At 50.9% G+C, this 16,974-nt stretch overlaps 1 protein-coding gene across 5 annotated transcripts; it reads right to left on the reverse strand.

Annotated features, from left to right (window-relative positions):
- Nucleotides 1-931: 931 nt before the first annotated feature.
- ARSA (arylsulfatase A) lies at nt 932-5,603 on the reverse strand. Of its 5 annotated transcripts, XM_042948250.1 has the most exons (10): nt 5,402-5,603; nt 4,743-4,995; nt 4,308-4,548; nt 3,972-4,190; nt 3,728-3,897; nt 3,296-3,420; nt 3,081-3,208; nt 2,773-2,875; nt 2,570-2,671; nt 932-2,223 (listed from the first exon to the last, which is right to left on the reverse strand). In XM_042948250.1, the coding sequence occupies exons 2-10, from the start codon at nt 4,958-4,960 to the stop codon at nt 2,183-2,185; spliced, it is 1,347 nt and encodes a 448-aa protein (XP_042804184.1). In that variant the 5' UTR covers nt 4,961-4,995; nt 5,402-5,603; the 3' UTR covers nt 932-2,182. The 5 variants fall into 5 exon arrangements, with proteins under 5 accessions (XP_042804184.1, XP_042804182.1, XP_042804183.1 ...); XM_042948248.1 differs by lacking the exon at nt 932-2,223 and having other exon boundaries at nt 2,227-2,671; nt 4,743-4,980; nt 5,486-5,603; XM_042948249.1 differs by lacking the exon at nt 932-2,223 and having other exon boundaries at nt 2,227-2,671; nt 5,486-5,603.
- Between the last annotated feature and the right edge of the window lie 11,371 nt (nt 5,604-16,974).

Genomic DNA, 16,974 nt, shown 5'->3' on the forward strand with positions numbered 1-16,974 from the left:
TCCGCCAACAGAGAAGCGTCCCTGATGTATTCAATTATCTCTGCATCCTCTCACGATTATGCTCTTATAGGACCAAGTACTCTCCCATTGTGCTATTTACCAGCTAAATTCTCATTTCTCTCAAAGTATAAAAAACATGTGACAACGTAAGTGTGCACCACGTTTCCACCCTCAAGTTAGAGAACACCCGTAGCTCCTGAAATTTCCCTAGTGTCCTTTCCCAGGCGGTAACCCACATACCCACCCTCCCCACAGGAGGAGGGATCCTCTCATGCTGGAAATCCAGCCCGAGATCTCAGGGTCGTCACTCATGTCCCTTGGGAAGAGGGGTGGGTCCCCTCTGGCAACCTGCACCCCAGCACTATGCACAGCACTGGGTGGCGGATAAACTACAAAGTGTGCTCCTCACCCAGGTGGGCGGCAGGCCCGGTGTCGTGCCTGGGTATTAGCATTTCTGTGGTTCTTGTTGAGTGTTTGGTCTTCGGATGCCACGCACAGACGGTGCCTGCTTCGGTTCTCAGTCCTCACTCTGAAACCAAGGCACCTGGAGGTGACCGTGTGTCCCGCTGGAGGAGAAGCTGCAGGCTGCAGGGGTGCGGCACGCCTCGCCCATCTGGGGCCAGTGCCTCCACTCCGACCACACGTGCACCTGGGCCCTCCTTATGCCGGCGTCAGTGGCTGCAAGGGCCCCCAAGGAAACCATTGCCCTGAGGGGGCCGCCCTAAGACACCGTGGGATCTGGGGCACGGTCAGTGCAGCACCAAACCAGACCAGAAGTGATGGGAGGGCCACATGGAGAACACAGAGTGGGCCTCAGCACTCTGCACCTGACACAACAGGCTCTCTCTCCAGGTCACGTGCACTCATACACGTGGCTGCCATACATCCCACTCACTCGTCTCATTCCAGCAGGACCTCTTTTGGCTGAAAGTAACATGGCCCACAAGCACTGGCTTTAACAGGTAGGGTTTATTATACTGTGAGCTCTAGGAGGTAGGGGGCTGGGGACACTGGTTTAGCAGCTGCACGATGTCTGGTCAGGGGCAGCGACAGCACTGCTCCACCCTCACTGCCCCAGAGTAAGAATGCTGGAGGGGACCCAAGGATCCTGACAGACTGGCCCCGACCTTTCACTGACCAGGACTCTTAGTTACATGCCGTTCCTGGACCACTCACTGCATTGGATTGTGATGGCTCAGACTGGGTCCGGGAGAGCCCGTACGTGCCCTCTACTCAATGGGCCTCTGACCACCACTGGAACGGTGGGGGTCTGTTAGGGAAGGGGACGGCTGTCTTCTGGGCCTTGGCCACGCAGACAACGCTCTTCTCTTTGGGGCAACACTGAGGGAGCATATAGGCTACGGTGCGGCTCTGGAGGCACACGGGACCTGACGTCGGCAACACACAGGGTGATTGTGCACGGGCCCCACGCTGCTGTGTGAGTCCTCTCTCCTGGCCTCACAGGGGCACAGGCAGGCCAGCATGCCAGGCCCGAGGGATGAGGGGTACTGGGTGGGGAGAAGGGCAGACCTCAGAGGGTGCAGGACCACTCTAAGGGAGTGAGTTTGAATTTAATTCTGAGCACGATGGGAAGTCTGCAGAGTTTTGAGCAGGAACCAAACCTGATGTCTGTCTTTTCTGGGTGGAGAACGCTTGTCTGAAGTCAAAGGAGGAGGAGGGAGACGGGAAGTGTGTGGGAAAGCGGAAAATGCAGAGCTCTGGAAGGGGCAGAGGCAGGGCCCGGGGTCCATCTCAAGAGCTTATCTCCCCCGATCTGCACCTGGAATGTGCACCTCATCACCTGCCTTCAGACAGGCTTCTCCTAAGAGCCCACAGTCCGGTTATTGAGCCCCAGGTATGCCTCCTCCGGGGGACACCTGGTGCTCACAGGGGCTTGGCAACTGCAGGGTCTTCTGCCCGCCACAGCTCACACCCACCCCACCCTGTTCCTGGCACACAAAAGCACTCGGCACAGCTCTGCATGAAGGGATATGCTCACACTCAGGACCCAAGCTTGCATGCGCTAACACCTACAATCACAAAGGTTGTGGGGCAGCTCCCGGAGCCGGGATGTTTGGGTTCAGATCCCAGCCCAACCTCTTGCTGGCCGGGTGACCTCAGACAAGTCGCTGGATCGCTCCATGCCTCAGTTTCCTCATTTGTAACACGGGCAGAACGGCACCTACCTCGGGGTTATCACGAGGATTAGAGGAATCATCACACCTGTAAGTACCAGCTGGTGTTATTAGCATTATCAGGTACAAACTGCCTCCACACACCCGCACCACAGCAGCGAACCATCACGTGCCCGGGTCGGGCGAGGGGCCCCCGGCTGGCCTGCACCAGTGCTGTCAGGGCTGGGGCTCTGGGCAGTGGCAGCAGGATGGCCGGGGGGTGCAGCTGGGCTGACAGCAGATCTGCAGGGCAGGGTCCTCGCCCCGGGCCATCTGGCTGGGGCTGAAGGTCAAGGCAGCATCAAACTGGGCCTTAAGCAGCTGAAGCTGCTTTAGTGCCTGCAGCGCCTCGGGCGTGACCTCAGCCACGCCTCCCAGAAGGTTGTAGTTCTCACCAGGGTCCTCAGACAGGTCGAAGAGCAGCGGGGGCTCGTGGGCAGTCAGAGGACTAGAGGCGTGGCAGGCAGGGTCCGCAGTGGTGTCACTGTGGGCAGAGCCTGGGGAGGGGGGACGCGTCTGTGCGAAGGGCAAGGGCGAGAGGAGGGACCAGGCTCTGGGGCAACGACAGGGCTGGCAGGGTTGGGGGACAGGAAATTACCCCGGGTGAAGAAGTGCGCTTTGTACTTCCCACTCCGCACGGCAAAGACCCCGTGGACCTCGTCTGGGTCGGCCGAGTAGAAGAAGAGAGACTGCCGGGGGCTCTGGGGGCAAAGTCAGGGATCACAGGGTGGGCAGGGCCCTCCAGCACTGGTGTGCACGTACCCAGAGCCATCAGCCTGGGCCCCGGATGCGTTGCTGCCCCCGGCCCACCCGGGGACACCACTGGCAGCACCACTTGGAGGCCACTCGCCAGAGGGTCTGCGGGGCGGAGCGGGGGGGCCGGGGTCTCAGCCTTGCTGGCCCTACCTTGCCTGTACCCAGCAGCAGGGGGCTGAGGTCAACACCGTCCAAGGTGACGTTGGGCAGAGGGGCCCCGGTCAGGGCTGCCAGGGTTGGTAGCAGGTCCAAGGAGCTGGCCAGCTCATGGGTCACACCTGGAGGCAGAGGACGACCACTCCATGTGCCACCAGGGTGGGGGAAGTGGGGCCAGGGGTTCGTGAGGGGGGGGGCCTAAGACTGACCGGGAGCGATGTGGCCCGGCCAGAAGGCCAAGGCAGGCTCTCGGACACCCCCCTCAAAGGTGGTCCCCTTCCCGCAGCGAAGAAGGCCAGAGCAGCCGCCATGGGACATTCTCATGGTCTCAGGCCTGGGACACACAAGGAGGTCGTCAGTGATGGGGAGCTCAGGGTGACCCCTGGTGACCCCAGCCCCAGAGTTACATGCTATGCATAAAAACGGCCAGCATGTGCCCGTCCCCTCTGTGTCCTGCCAAGACCAGCACGTGGCCCCTAGCCTCCCACGTGCCCTGTAGGTCACCGCGATACAGCCAGCATCTCCCCAGACACCCTTATCCTACCACGTCCTCAGCCAGTAGTCAGGATGGGAAGACCCCAGTGACCCGCGGTGAGGGACCAACCAGCATTTCCCCACCCCCTGCCCCCCTGTCAGCAAACCCATTGTCTGCAGTGAAGATGACCAGTGTCTCTCCGAGCAGCCCCAGGTCTCCCACCGCTGTCATCAGAGCCCCCACCGCTGCATCCAGTTCCATCAGGGAGTCCCCGAACGGCCCTCGGCCTGAGCGCCCCGAGAAGCTCTGCCCGCTGAACTGGGGGTAGTGGGTGTGCTGTGGGCAGAGACAGGAGTTAGCACTGGGTAGGAGTCAGGGGCAGCCCCGGGGGGTGGGTCAAGGTCACTCACGTGAGAGGCGTAGTACAGGAAAAATGGCCGGCCCTGGCGCTGGGCATCAGCCATGAGGTCACGGGCGAAAGCCACATAGCGGGCCTCAAGTCCAGGCAGCCAGGGGGGCTGTGCCTCCACGGACAGGTTGGCCAACAGCGGGATAGGGACCAGGCCCTGGTCACAGCTGCCATCACAGGGGGTGGATGGCGGAAAGCAGGTCAGGTTCTGGCAAGGGCCCTGGCGGAGCAGTTCCATTGAGGAGTCTGGGCTGTGGGGTGGGGCTCAAGGGGTCAAGGGGAAGGGGATTGTTAGGAGGTAGGCAGGAGGGTGTCTGAGGGCCCTGGAGGTTCCTACCTGATCATGGGAGTATGGGATGCCCAGGAATCGATGGAAGCCCTGGTGGGGGGGCAGAAAGGCCCCCTCAGGCCCCACCCCAAGGTGCCACTTGCCAGCTATCCCTGTGAGGTAGCCCCGGGCAGCCAGGACCTCAGCCAGGGTCACCTCCTCCAGGGGCAGACCCCCTCGGGAGCTGGGCTCCAGAACTCCAGGGTACAGGCCCATCCGAACTGGGAGTCGGCCGGTCAGGAGGGCAGCCCTACAGGACAAGTCACAGAGTCCGTGAGACAGAGAGAAACTAAGGCTGAAGTGGACATGTGGAGGAGGAAAGATAGGGGAGAAAGATCGAGAAACGTGAGCTTCTCCAAAGAGACAGAGCTTTTTGCCTCCCCCACAGGAGCCCAGAGTGAATTTGGGAGATGCCGTATGGGCTCCCCCGGCCCCCTCACTTACCGGGAGGGTGTGCATAGAGATACGGGCACATAGAAGTCGGTGAAGCGCAGCCCCCCCGCGGCCAGCTGGTCCAGGTTGGGGGTGGTGGAGCTAGGATGCCCGTAGGAGCCCAGGTCCCCGTATCCCAGGTCATCAGCAAAGATCAGCATGATGTTAGGTGGGCCGGCAGTGGCCAGGCCTATGGCGAAGGCCAGAGCGAGGGCCCACAGTACCACCATGGCACACAGCACAGATGGGCCTATCACAAGAGACCCTTGGGAAGGAAAGCAAACTGGCTCCAGAGAGCTCTAACCCAATGAGCCCTAGATCCAAGGACTATCTTCCCCTGAGAACCCAGATCTCGGTACTATCCTCCCCTGAGACTCCAGGCACTATGTCTCTCCTGAGACCCCAAATCCAGGCGCTATCTTTCCCCTGAGACCCCAGATACAGGTACTATGCTCCTCTGAGACCCCAGGCACTACCTCTTCCCTGAGACCCCAGACCCAGGCACTATCCCCCTCTTGAGACCCCAGACCCAAATACTCCCGGACCCAGATAACTCCCTTCCTGAAGTCCCAGAGGACTTCCGGACTTTCCGGAGACCCCTGACCCCAACAGAACCCAGGAGACCGTAACCTGGGATATAACTCCCTGGAGACCCTCGGGGACCAGGACACCTGATTCTCAGGCGACCGGACCCTCTTCACCAGAGGTCGCAGGCTCAGGCTCGTGGTCAGAGACAGAAGTCACATGACACTGACCCGCGGGATCTGGCGCGGCTGGACGAAGGCAGTACCCGGCGGAGGAGGGGCGGGTCGGGACAGCTGGCAGCAGTGCCCTCCGCGGGCGCTTCCGCCTCGGCCCCGCCCCGCCCCCGGTCCCCGCCCCCCGCCCCGCGTCCCGTGTCCCGTGACCCTCTGCGCGCGGCGTCCGGGGACCTCGCGGGGCGGGGACGGGGCGGGGCCTCGCGGGGCGGGGACGGGGCGGGGCTTCGCGGGGGCGGGGCGGGGCCTGCTCACGCTAAGACGCGCTCCGGGTTCGGCTTCGGGTCGGGGTCGGGGTCCGCGTCTGGGGCGTGGGGCGCGTACTCGGTCCCCCTCTGCACCCCGAGGCCGTTGGCGGGGTTGGCGCGGGTCAGTCTGGGGCGGCGCGAGGGTACGGGCGGGGCGAGGCCCCCAAACTCCGCGACTGGGAGACTCGGGGTCCTTTTTGAAAGGACCTGAGCACCTGGGTGTTGTGGGCATCGCTGGATGAGCAAAGCGAAATGAAAGTCGCGGAGTCAACCGTCTGCTGCTGACTTTTCCTTCAACGTTACTTTTGGTGCTTTTTCGAAACACGAGATTGCAAATTCTTTCAGACCCTTTCCCCTCCGTGCATGTGTCTGCGTGTCAGTGTGTGTGTGTGTGTGTGTGTATATGTGTGTGCGCGGCATGTGTGTGGTGTGTGTGTACCGTTGTGCACCCTGTGTGGTGTGTGTGCATGTCTGGGTGTCGGGTCTGGCCTGCCTCCGGCTTACACACTGGGAAGAACCTGCCTGCGGAGATGACTAAGCTCCATCACTGGATCACCTTGGACAGATGACTTCACCTTTTTGCTCCCCAGTTGGTTTAGCTGTCTCAGTGAGAGGGAGCGTCCGAAGAAGGCTAGGCGGGTGTCACTGGGTGTAGTAATGGGGGGCCCCAGCCAGCAGTTGCCCCCCGACTGCCAAGGGCAGCCTTCCAGCCTCAGGTTCCCCCACAAACTCATGTCATCCTTGTGGGACCTCTGGCCTAAGGAAGACTAGGACCTGGGTTTCTGGTTGGGGAGGCTTTCTGTGCTTCCTGACCCTGGAGCCAGCGGGACAGTGGATAGGGCCCTGGCTCGGCCTCTGGGGGCTGGGGTCGGGGGCCAGGACACAGCTTCCACTGGAGCCCAGCCGCCATGAAACATGAAAGCTCAAGACCGGGGAGGGTGTGGGGGAGCAAAACCGAAAGGGTAAGAACTCTCAGAGATGCGGCTGGACACTGGGTTGGGGTCACGGCTCTGCTGACGTTGTGGGGAAAGGAAGGGGCCAGTCTCTGGCCACCCATCCCCTTGGTGGCACATTCCAGGGTGGTTTCTGGGCCTTTGCGTGAGAGCGGTATGGGGTCGGGTGGCCAGGACAGAAAGTTTTTCCGTGGCCCAGAAATCTTTGAACCTGTCATTGGAGCTATCACAGCTGGTCGGCGCTGTGAATTGGAGTTTAAAAGGAGTCGACCAAAAGCACTTTCTTCCCTTTTAACTGCAAGCTGGGAACTACCCCAGGCAGCTGAGGACCTGCCCTTATTCTTGGGAAGAGCCTGCCTGTGGTTGTAATGTTATGCAAATGACCGGCACTTTCCCTGTGGTTTCCGGAGGCTGCTCAGGTGTGCGCACACGGGACCGCTGAGCCAGCCCAGCCCTGACCTCTAGGTAGGGGGAAGGTCTGTGTGCTACCAGCTATGTTTGTTCAAAGCCAAGCCTCTGCAGGCGTCTGAGTCTTTTGGAGATGTGAGTTCTTTTTTGGCATTGCTGCAGGAGCTGGCAGGAGGGTCAGCTTGGGATAGAGCCCTGATGGGGGGCAGCCTGCCAGCGCGCAGGAAGTGGCTCTGGACGCCTGGGACATTGCTAATTTGGAACTGACGCCCACAGTTAGGAGAGGGGCCTTGCAGTGAGTGGTGCTGGTCTCGTCTTTCTGTACCTAGGGATAAGAGGCCTCCGTCTCCCGGGCCTGCGTGGGGTGGGTGGGGTGGGGGAGCGGCTTCAAGTGCGAACACCCAAGCTTGTATGAAGGAATTTTGTGGTGGTTTCTGGGACTGGCTGACTGTCGGGCCCCGGACACCGGACACCGGAGGCCATCTGTGCAGGCTCCTTGCCCTCAGCTATCGCCGTTCCTGTTTGCTTCCCCGCAGCCACCCTGAGGTAGTGTGATTGGTCCTAGTTCCAGAAGGGCACTGCTGGTAGGTGCATGTCTCAACCAAGGGACTGAGCTTTGGTTTGCTTGACCAAACTTTAGTCAGGCTCCTGAACCTTCTCCTAGGCCCATCTGCTAAACCCAGTTTTAGCAAGAACCCTCCCCCACCACCCCCAGCTGATGTCTGATCACCTGGCCTGTCTGGCAAGAATCCTGGTAGATTGGTTTAGCCAGAACCCCTCTCACCCCTGATTGTTTCTTCTTAGTGACTTTCTGTCTACTGGCCCCCTCCTACCCTTTGGCTATTGTAGGTCAAATTTTCCTTGACCCTCATAGGGTCCCTGGCTGGGTCTGAAAATTAAACTGACAAAGACAGATTAACTGGAGAAGCCCACACGTTTGTTTAATTTTATAAGTTTTACCTGACATGGGAGACTTCATACGGAAACGATCCAAAGAAACAGTTAAACTTGAGTATTTTCTGCTACGTTTGATGAAGACTGGACAGCTGTGGAGGAATATGACAGGTTAAGGAGTATGAGGTTAGTATAGTAAACTGAGGAAACTCAGCAAGGCCAGTTTGTTGGGATTCTTTCCTTTGTATGTGGCATAAGGATGCTCCTTTTCTCCTGGCATAGGGAGGGTACCTCTCACAGGAAGGTTTGATGGCCTGTTTCAGGGGGGAAGGGAGAGAGAGGTCAGAGTGACCGTCTCAGTTCTGCTGTTTTCTCAAATACCTTCAGCTTCAAATATTCAGTGTGCTGAAGTGTCGTACTTTGGGGTAGCATGTTCTGAACCCCATCACTATCAGGTCCCACTTGCCCATGCTGTAATTAGAGTTGAGCCCCTACCACATAATTTTATCACAGTGGGCTGGGTACCTACTGAGATGGTCCTGAATAAATGAAGTCTGCTTTGCCACTTTCTTTAATTGGTTAAATGTATTCTTTAAAAAACAAACAAACAAACTGTAGTTAGTTACCATACAGTGTTATATTAGCCTCAGATATACAAGATAGTGATCTAACAATTCTTTTTTTAGTGTTTGTTTATTTATGTATTTATTTTTATTTTTTATTTTTTTTTTGTTTATTTATGTATTTAGACAGGAAGAGAAAGTGTGAGCAGGGGAGGGGCAGAGAGAGAGGGAGACAGAATCCCAAGCAGGCTTCACGCTGTCAGCACAGAGCCTGACTCGGGCTCTTCATGACCTGAGGCAAAATCAAGAGTTGGTTGCTTAAGTGACTGAGACACCCAGAACCCCTAACAATTCTTTAAAAAATGTTTTTAGGGACGTCCTGGTGGCTCAGTCAGTTGAGCGTCTGACTCTTGATTTAGGCTCAGGTCATGATCTCACATTTTGTGGGTTCGAGTCCCACATCGGGCTCTGTGCTGACAGTGTGGAGTCTGCTTGGGATTCCTTCTCTCTCTCTCTCTGCCCCTCCCCTCTCTCAACATAAATGAATAAGCTTAATTTTTTTTTTTTTAATTTTAGAGAGACAGAGTGTGAGCAGGGGAGAAGGGCAGAGAGAGAGAGAGAGAGAGAGAGAGAGAGAGAGAGAGAGAATCTCTATGCTGGGTGTGGAGCCTGATGTGGGGCTCAATCTCACAACCTTGGGATTATGACCTGAGCTGAAATCAAGAGTCAGATGCTTAACTGACCGAGCCACCCGGGCACCCCAGTGACCCAACAAATCTATACATCACCCAGTGCTCATCATTATAAGTGCATTCTTAATTCCACCCATCCCACCTACCTCCCCTCTGGTAACTATCAGTGTGTTTTCTATAGTTAAAAGACTATTTCTTGGTTTGTCTCTTTTTTATTTGTTTTGTTTCTTAAATTCTACACCTGAGTGACATCATATGGTATTTGTCTTTGTCTGACTCATTTCTTTTTTTGTTTTTCTTTCTTTATTTATGAGGGGGTGGGCAGGGGCAGAGAGGGGAGGACAGAGGATCCAAAGCAGGCTCTGCACTGACAGCAGTGAGCCCGATGTGGGGCTCAAACTTACGAACCACGAGATCATGACCTGAGCCAAAGTTGGATGCTCAACAGACTGAGCCACCCAGGCGCCCCTCTGACTGACTCATTTCACTCAGCATTATACCCTCTAGCTCCATCCATGTTGTTGCAAAAAGCAAGATTTCATTCTTTTTTTATGGCTGAGTAATATTCCATTATATATATCCCACCAACTATATAATATATAATATCTACATATCTATATCTATATGTATATATATCCCACATATTCTTTATCTGTTTGTCAGTGGACATAGGTTACTTACATAATTTGGCATTGTGAATAATGTTGCCATAAACAAAAATGTACATATATCTTTTTGAATTGGTGTTTTCTTATTCTTTGAGTAGGGGAATTACTGGATCATATGGTGTTTCTACTTTTAACTTTTCGAGGAACCTCATACTATTTTCCATGGTGGCTGCACCCCACCAACTGCTTACCCACCAACTGCTTACCATTTTAACAAGTGTCATGAATAATTCTTTCTTTTTTTCACTGTTTTTATTTATTTTTGAGAGGGACAGAGAGACAGAGTGTGAGCAGGGGAGGGGCAGAGAGAGAGAGGGAGACACAGAATCTGAAGCAGGCTCCAGGCTCTGAGCTGTCAGCACAGAGCCCGACACAGGGCCTGAACCCACGAACCATGAGATCATGACCTGAGCTGAAGTTGGATGTTTAACCAACTGCGCCATCCAGGTGCCCCCAAATAATTCTCTAACAAGGTGCTGACTGAGAGGTTCTCATGGCATCCACTGGAATGGAGCGGGAGGCAGGAGGGCTCCCAGGAAGGGGGTGCTGTTCTGAGCAGATAGGTGAGGGGTGCCCAGGAGTGCTGTGGCTGGCATGAAGTTGTATAGCTTTGGATGGCGCTGTCCCTCGGCCCCCTGCCCTTGGCATCTTCTAGTCTTGCACCTCTGACCTTGCTCCTCCCTATCTGAAATTCTTGACCTTGTATCAGCATGGCTGGCTCCCACGTCCTTCAGGTCCATTGGGATGTCTCTTTCAGTGAGGCTTTCCCTGGTGTCTGAGCTCCCTCTCCCACCCCTCTGTCTAGTTGTGAGCTGCTGCCCTTGGCCTCTGTTGGTGGGGGAATAAGCTAATTGACACAGGCAAGGCTTAGCCTCAGCTGGCATGTAGCAAATCTGTATTATTATTCTTACCATTATTGTCCTTATGCAGTGGTGCCTGGCCAGGACCATGAGGACTTTGGCAGGGAGGGTCTTTCACAGGGGCCACAGGGGGCTAGGGAAGATAAGGCTTATCTGGGTGACAACAAGGTGGAGAGACGAAGACAACTTGTCAGTTGAGTTACAAACAGGGGTCAAGTTGGTCAAGTTTTATTCAATCTTGCGTGCAAGGGAAAACCCTTGCATCCTTAATGCCTGAGACCACTTCAAAGATCCACTCAGGGCAGGAAGGAGAATCACTAGATACACTAGTCACACTAGATACAAAACAACCTCTGGTTACAGATCACTTATCCGTGAATGACACTCAGCTGGGCTAGTGACTGGTTTCAGAACAAATTATGCCATCAGTAAAGTTCATCAGATCATTGCATGTGCATATTTCATCAGGAATGATAATTTCTTCCCAGAAGGAAGTTCTGCACAGACCAGGTGGGGGACAACTTTTCCTTGCCAGTGCTTCCAAGGAACTAGATGAAGCTCAGAATGAACATCTTCCAGAGCAGATCCAATACTTAGCAGCAGACTCTAGACCCCATGTGTATGGCAGCCGGGACACCCACTGCCTGGTGCAGGTCTGGCTGTGGGGCTGGGAGGCAGCTGCTCCTGCACGGGTCCAAGGGCTTGAGGGGGATAAGGTTGAGGTGTGAACTTCTCAGTTGGTCATAGTGTAGCCTTTCAGAGCAAGACAGGGGCAATTTAATGTAAATACAGGAACAGAAGACTTAGGCACCAAGATAATTGCACCATTGTGCACATCTTCTGCAAAGTTCTGAGGGATGGATATTGGAGGAAGATGACCCTAAATCCGGTGGGACTGACAGTGAGCATTGGTTCTGGATCTGAGGGGCTGGGATGGTGTTGACTATGCACTAGTAATTAAAACCAGGCCTCACACCAGCCCATGTGATGGAGTTGAGATGCTGCCAACTCCTTGGTTTAATGGTGTTGAAAAACAAAATTCAACAGGATAAATTTAAAGATCTAATGATCTTTATTCAGTGATTCTTGGATGGGGCAGTATCCCATCCAGTAAGTAGAAAGGAGCTCCAAGGAACTGTACAAAATGGAAGGATTTTATAGGCAGAAGGAAGGGGGACAAGGAAGTTAAAAGAGTGGAATGCTTTAGGTAAGGTTACCTGTCCTTAGGGAAGGCAAGGGGTCTTATCATGCAGATGACCTCACTGTGCTGACTAGGAAATTGAAGATTCATTGGTTTGAAATTCCACTCCTGGGAGAGGCTGAAACTGCCTTTAGGTTAGGTGATAAGTCTTGCTGGGGCTTAGCAAAAGTGACTCCATCTTGGGGCCTGCTGTTTCTTTTGAGCAATGGAGTAAAAGGCATCCAAAGACTGAGACAGGAAGGTATTGTGCTTGAATTGCTCAGTTGTCCCCTAAGTGTCCTCTGAGGGGGCCTGGAGGACACCCTGTCAACAAGACATTAAGGAGTGTAGTTTGGAGTAGACAGGGGAACAGCAACACCCTTGAAAGGTTCTGGGAAAGTCGGCTGCTGTAGGGAGGAAAAGGAACAAGGTGAAGAGATATTGGGGTGGCAGAGGCTACATGGCCAGGCAGATGTGGTTATCATGATGATCAAACAAAATGGTGTGGACTCAGAGACCATTGCCTCATTGCCTTGGAGTCACCCTCCAGGACACAAACAGAGGGCAGTGCCAGTGGAGGCTTGGGCGGTGGTGGAAAGACCCTGGGTCTCAGGAACTGGCCTGTATTGACTCACAATGCAGGAAAGTCCCTCCAGCTCCTCTTCCAATTCCTGGACATGACTCATTCAGAGACCTTGAGCCTTCTGCCAGAGGGAAAGACCTGGCGGAAACACCCGAGGCCATGCAAAGTCTTCCCTGTGGCCTCCCCTGCAGGGAGGTGCAAACTTTTGCCCAGATTGCCATGCACTGGCGAGTGGGGCAGGGGGTGGGCTGGGGAGGGACACTTGAGGTTTTCAGGGATTGTTAGGTACTGATTCTGAGCTAATGCCACTTCCCAGACACTCTGATGCCTCCAAAGTCTACTGATCAGCAGGGTGCTTTGGAGGTCAGGTGAGATATGCATTCTGGACCAGTCCTTCTCACAATGGACACAGTGAATATGTGACTTTATCTTGTATTAATTTCCTCAGTTCTCAAAATATATTGAGCAGCCAATGTAACACTATTTGCTGGTCCAGGCAAGGACTTCCAAGGCAGGAAGCCCATATGGGCCATTGGGAGGCCTCTAGAGCTCCCCTCTTATATCAGTTGAGGAAACACCAGCCACATTGATAACTAAATCTCCAAATCTCAGAGACTTAATGCAACAGATGTTTATTTCTTGTTCACAGAAAGTCAAGTTTACAATATTGGCAGGGACTGGGGAGTCTCTGCTCCATACAGTCATTTAGGGACCAGGGCAAATGAAAGGCTGCCATTCTCAAAATGTGGATTTAAGGTCATCTTTTTTTTTTTTTAATTTTTTTAACGTTTATTTATTTTTGAGACAGAGAGAGACAGAGCATGAACAGGGGAGGGGCAGAGAGAGAGGGAGACACAGAATCTGAAACAGGCTCCAGGCTCTGAGCTGTCAGCACAGAGCCCGACGCGGGGCTCGAACTCACGGACCGTGAGATCATGACCTGGGCTGAAGTTGGACGCATAACCGACCAAGCCACCCAGGCGCCCCTTAAGGTCATCTTTAATGCCTGGATCCTGGGTGCTTACACCCAGCAAGCAGAAGGGTGAAGAGAAAGCATGCAGGCTTGAGCAGGAGGTATTTACAGGTCAGGCCTAGAGCAGCACATATCATTTCTACCCAGATCAGTTCCAGAACTCTGTGACATGGCCCGACCTAGATACAGAAGAGGCCGAGAGGTGTGGACTATTGGTGTTGGGGCACCAGCTTTCTGACACCTCAGTTTGCCAACTGTGGCAAAAAAGAGTAACTCCTTAGGAGACCAGTTCTATGGTGCTGCTGGGGGAGAGCATATCTCTAGAAGTTCAGACTAGATGCTTCTCTTTCAGTCCTTCCAATGACTTTGTAGGCACTAATTCCAGTATTAAATCCTTCTCTGCTCTAATTAGCTGTACACAAGTCTATAATCTACATCCAAACTCTAGCTTTTACAGTCAGTGAGATGAGAGGTAACTTAAGTGAAAGGCTACTTTTCAAAAAAGAGAAATAAAAGATTTTGTAACAATTTTACCACAGGATGGAAATAAAATCTTTCCTCAGAATTCATGAAGTATAGACTACCTTCAAATGAGTGTGCGTTTTAAATCTAGACTACCTGGGTGGTTTGGGATTGAGTTGAAGTGGTTCTAGTTTGGCAGCATTGGGGCACCTAGCAGGAGCAAATGCAAATCATCAGTCTGAACTCAATTTCTCCAGCTTCCCACAGGTTGGATTAGCCAAACATGAGATCACAATCTAAAATCACAAACCATATAAGTATGCTAAAAATGTTCACAGAGAAAAAGCAGTTGAAAACCTAAGTAAGAGATGAGAAACAATCAGAAAAGATCAGAAAAAAACAGGGAAAGGGAAAGAATCTGATAGATCTGAAAATGAACAGAATATAACTTTAGAAAAGAAAAATATAATTGAAATTTCAGTGGGCAGATTAAATAGCAAACTAGACACAGCTGAGAATTATTGAACTAGAAGATGGGCCTACAGAAATTACCCAGAATGCAAAATAGATTAGGAGATGAGAATATTTCAGAACAAGAGGGTCTAACATATTTAAAAATTTTTAATCTTTAAAAAATTTCACACTTTACAGTTTCATTAGATATATTCACAATCTTGTGGGAATCATTACCATTGTCCATTTCCAGAACTTTTTTATCATACAAAACAGAAACTCTGTACTCTTTAAATAACAACAACCTAGTCTCTCCTTCCCCAGCCACTGGTAACCTCTAGTCTGCCATCTGTTTCTATGAATTTTCCTATTTGAGATACCTCATACAAGTGATCATATAATCGTTGTCCTTTTATGAATGGCTTATTTCACTTCATGTTTTCAAGGTTCATCCATGAGATCTAACATATGTTTAATAGAGGATACTGAGGAGACACAACATTAAAAAAGATAAAAGTAGTGAATTTCCAGATTTGATGAAAGATATAACCCCTAAATTCGGGAATCATAACAAATCCCAAATAGGACAACTAAAACTAAAATAACACCTACACATATATTGAAATTGAATTATATTAAAGACAATAGGTTCTTAAAAGCATCCAGAAAGAATAATCTACAGAATAAATAACTTAAAACAGCATATATTTAAATGTCAACATAGAACCCAGATGACAACAGCATAGTAAGTTTAAAACGCGGAGTGTACATAACTGTTAACCTAGAATTGTATACGCAGGGTGACAGATTGCTAGCTGCCTATTCTAATATCCATCATGTTTTCTTCCTTATTAACAGAGCCCTGATTTTGTAGGGGATCAACAATGTGTTCACCTAAGAAAGAACTTCATTTCCTAGGCTCACTTGCAGCCAGACTCAGTTCTAGCCAATGAGATGAAGCAGCGTCATCAAGCAAGATTTCAAAAAAGTTCCTTAACAAGGTCAGACATCTGTTCATGGTGAAAACTCTGCAAATGATGGCTAGAAGAGGACCTTCTAAATCTGATAAAGGCCACCTCCAAAAAAACGTTCAGGTAACATCGTACTTAATGGTGAAATATCAAACATTTTCCTCCTATGATTGAGAGAAAAGCCAGGGTGCTTGCTCTTACCACTTTTATATAACACTGTATTGGTGGTCCTAGCCATTGCAACAAGGCAAGAAAAAGAAATAAAAGGCCTGACAACTGAAAAGGAGAAAATATTTTGCTATTTGCTGTTGACCTGATTCTTTATGTAGAAAATCCTAAGGAACCCATAAAAATGCTATTAGGAGAAACCGGGTGGCTCAGTTGGTTAAGTATCCAGCTTCGGTTCAGGTCATGATCTCACAGTTTGTGAGTCTGAGCCCCATGTCGGGCTTTGCACTAATAGCTTAGAGCCTGCTTCAGATTCTCTGTCTCCCTCTCTCTCTGGCCCTCCCCGCCTCTCTCTCTCAAAAATAAATAAATAAATATTAAAAAAAATAAAGATGCTATTAGAACTAAGTGAATTTAACAATTTTACAAACTACAAAGTTTATATAAAAATCAGTTGTATTTGTGTATACTAGCAATAAACAATTATAAAATAAAACTAGAAACAAAGCAAATAAACAAAGGAAAAAAGAGACCAACAAAAAACAAGAGTCCTAACTATAGAGAGCAAATTGATGGATACCAGAAGGGAAGACTGTAGGGGGTTGGGTGAAATAGGTGACAGGGATTAAGAGTACACTTATCACAATGAGCACTGAGTAATGTATAGAATTAGTGAATCACTATATTATACACATGAAATTAATATAACACTACATGCTAAAAATAATAATGAATTCTAAAAATAAAGAAGTGAAATTAAATTTTCATTTGCAATAATGTGAAATAACAAAATTCTTAGGAATAAATGTGACAAAAATGTGTAAGAACTTTACGCTGAAAACTACGAAGCTTTGCTGAGAATTGCTGAGATAAATTTAGGAAGACCAAAATAAATGAGGGGATTTACTGTGCTTAAACAATGGAATATTCAATATTGTTAAGAATCCATTCTTTCTAGATATATATTTTAAATATTTATTTTTGAAGAGGGGGCAGAGAGAAGATCTGAAGCGGGCTCTGTGCTGACAGCAGAGAGAGCCTGAAGTGGGGTTCCAACTCATGAACCATGAGATCATGACCTGAGCTGAAATCAGACGCCTAACTGATTGAGCCACCTGGGTGCCCCTTTTCTAGATATATTTATAGATGTAATGCAATATCAGTCAAATTCCTATCAGGTTTTAAAAAAAATTTTGTAGACATTGAGAAGTTGATTCTAAAATTTATATAGAAATGAAAATGACCTGGAATAGCCAACAAGATTAAAACAGAACAAAGTTGTAAGGTTTATACTACTTGATTTCAAGACTTTATAGAAATTAAGACAATCTGGTATTGAAGAAAGTATACATATAGATGGAAGGAAAAGAACAGAAAATCAGGAATAGATATGCATATATGTGATCAACT

The sequence above is a fragment of the Panthera leo genome, chromosome B4, assembly GCF_018350215.1.
Source record: "Panthera leo isolate Ple1 chromosome B4, P.leo_Ple1_pat1.1, whole genome shotgun sequence".
Lineage (NCBI taxonomy): Eukaryota > Metazoa > Chordata > Mammalia > Carnivora > Felidae > Panthera > Panthera leo.

What these genes read in the sequence shown, in the direction of transcription:
- ARSA (XM_042948248.1), bottom strand. Translation starts at nt 4,960, where the DNA reads ATGGTGGTACTGTGGGCCCTCGCTCTGGCCTTCGCCATAGGCCTGGCC. An exon ending in TCTCTATGCACACCCTCCCG is followed by an intron (nt 4,549 to 4,742) that starts GTAAGTGAGGGG and finishes CTTGTCCTGTAG; the next exon opens with GGCTGCCCTCCTGACCGGCC. An exon ending in AGCGCACTTCTTCACCCGGG is followed by an intron (nt 2,672 to 2,772) that starts GTAATTTCCTGT and finishes CCCCCTCCCCAG; the next exon opens with GCTCTGCCCACAGTGACACC.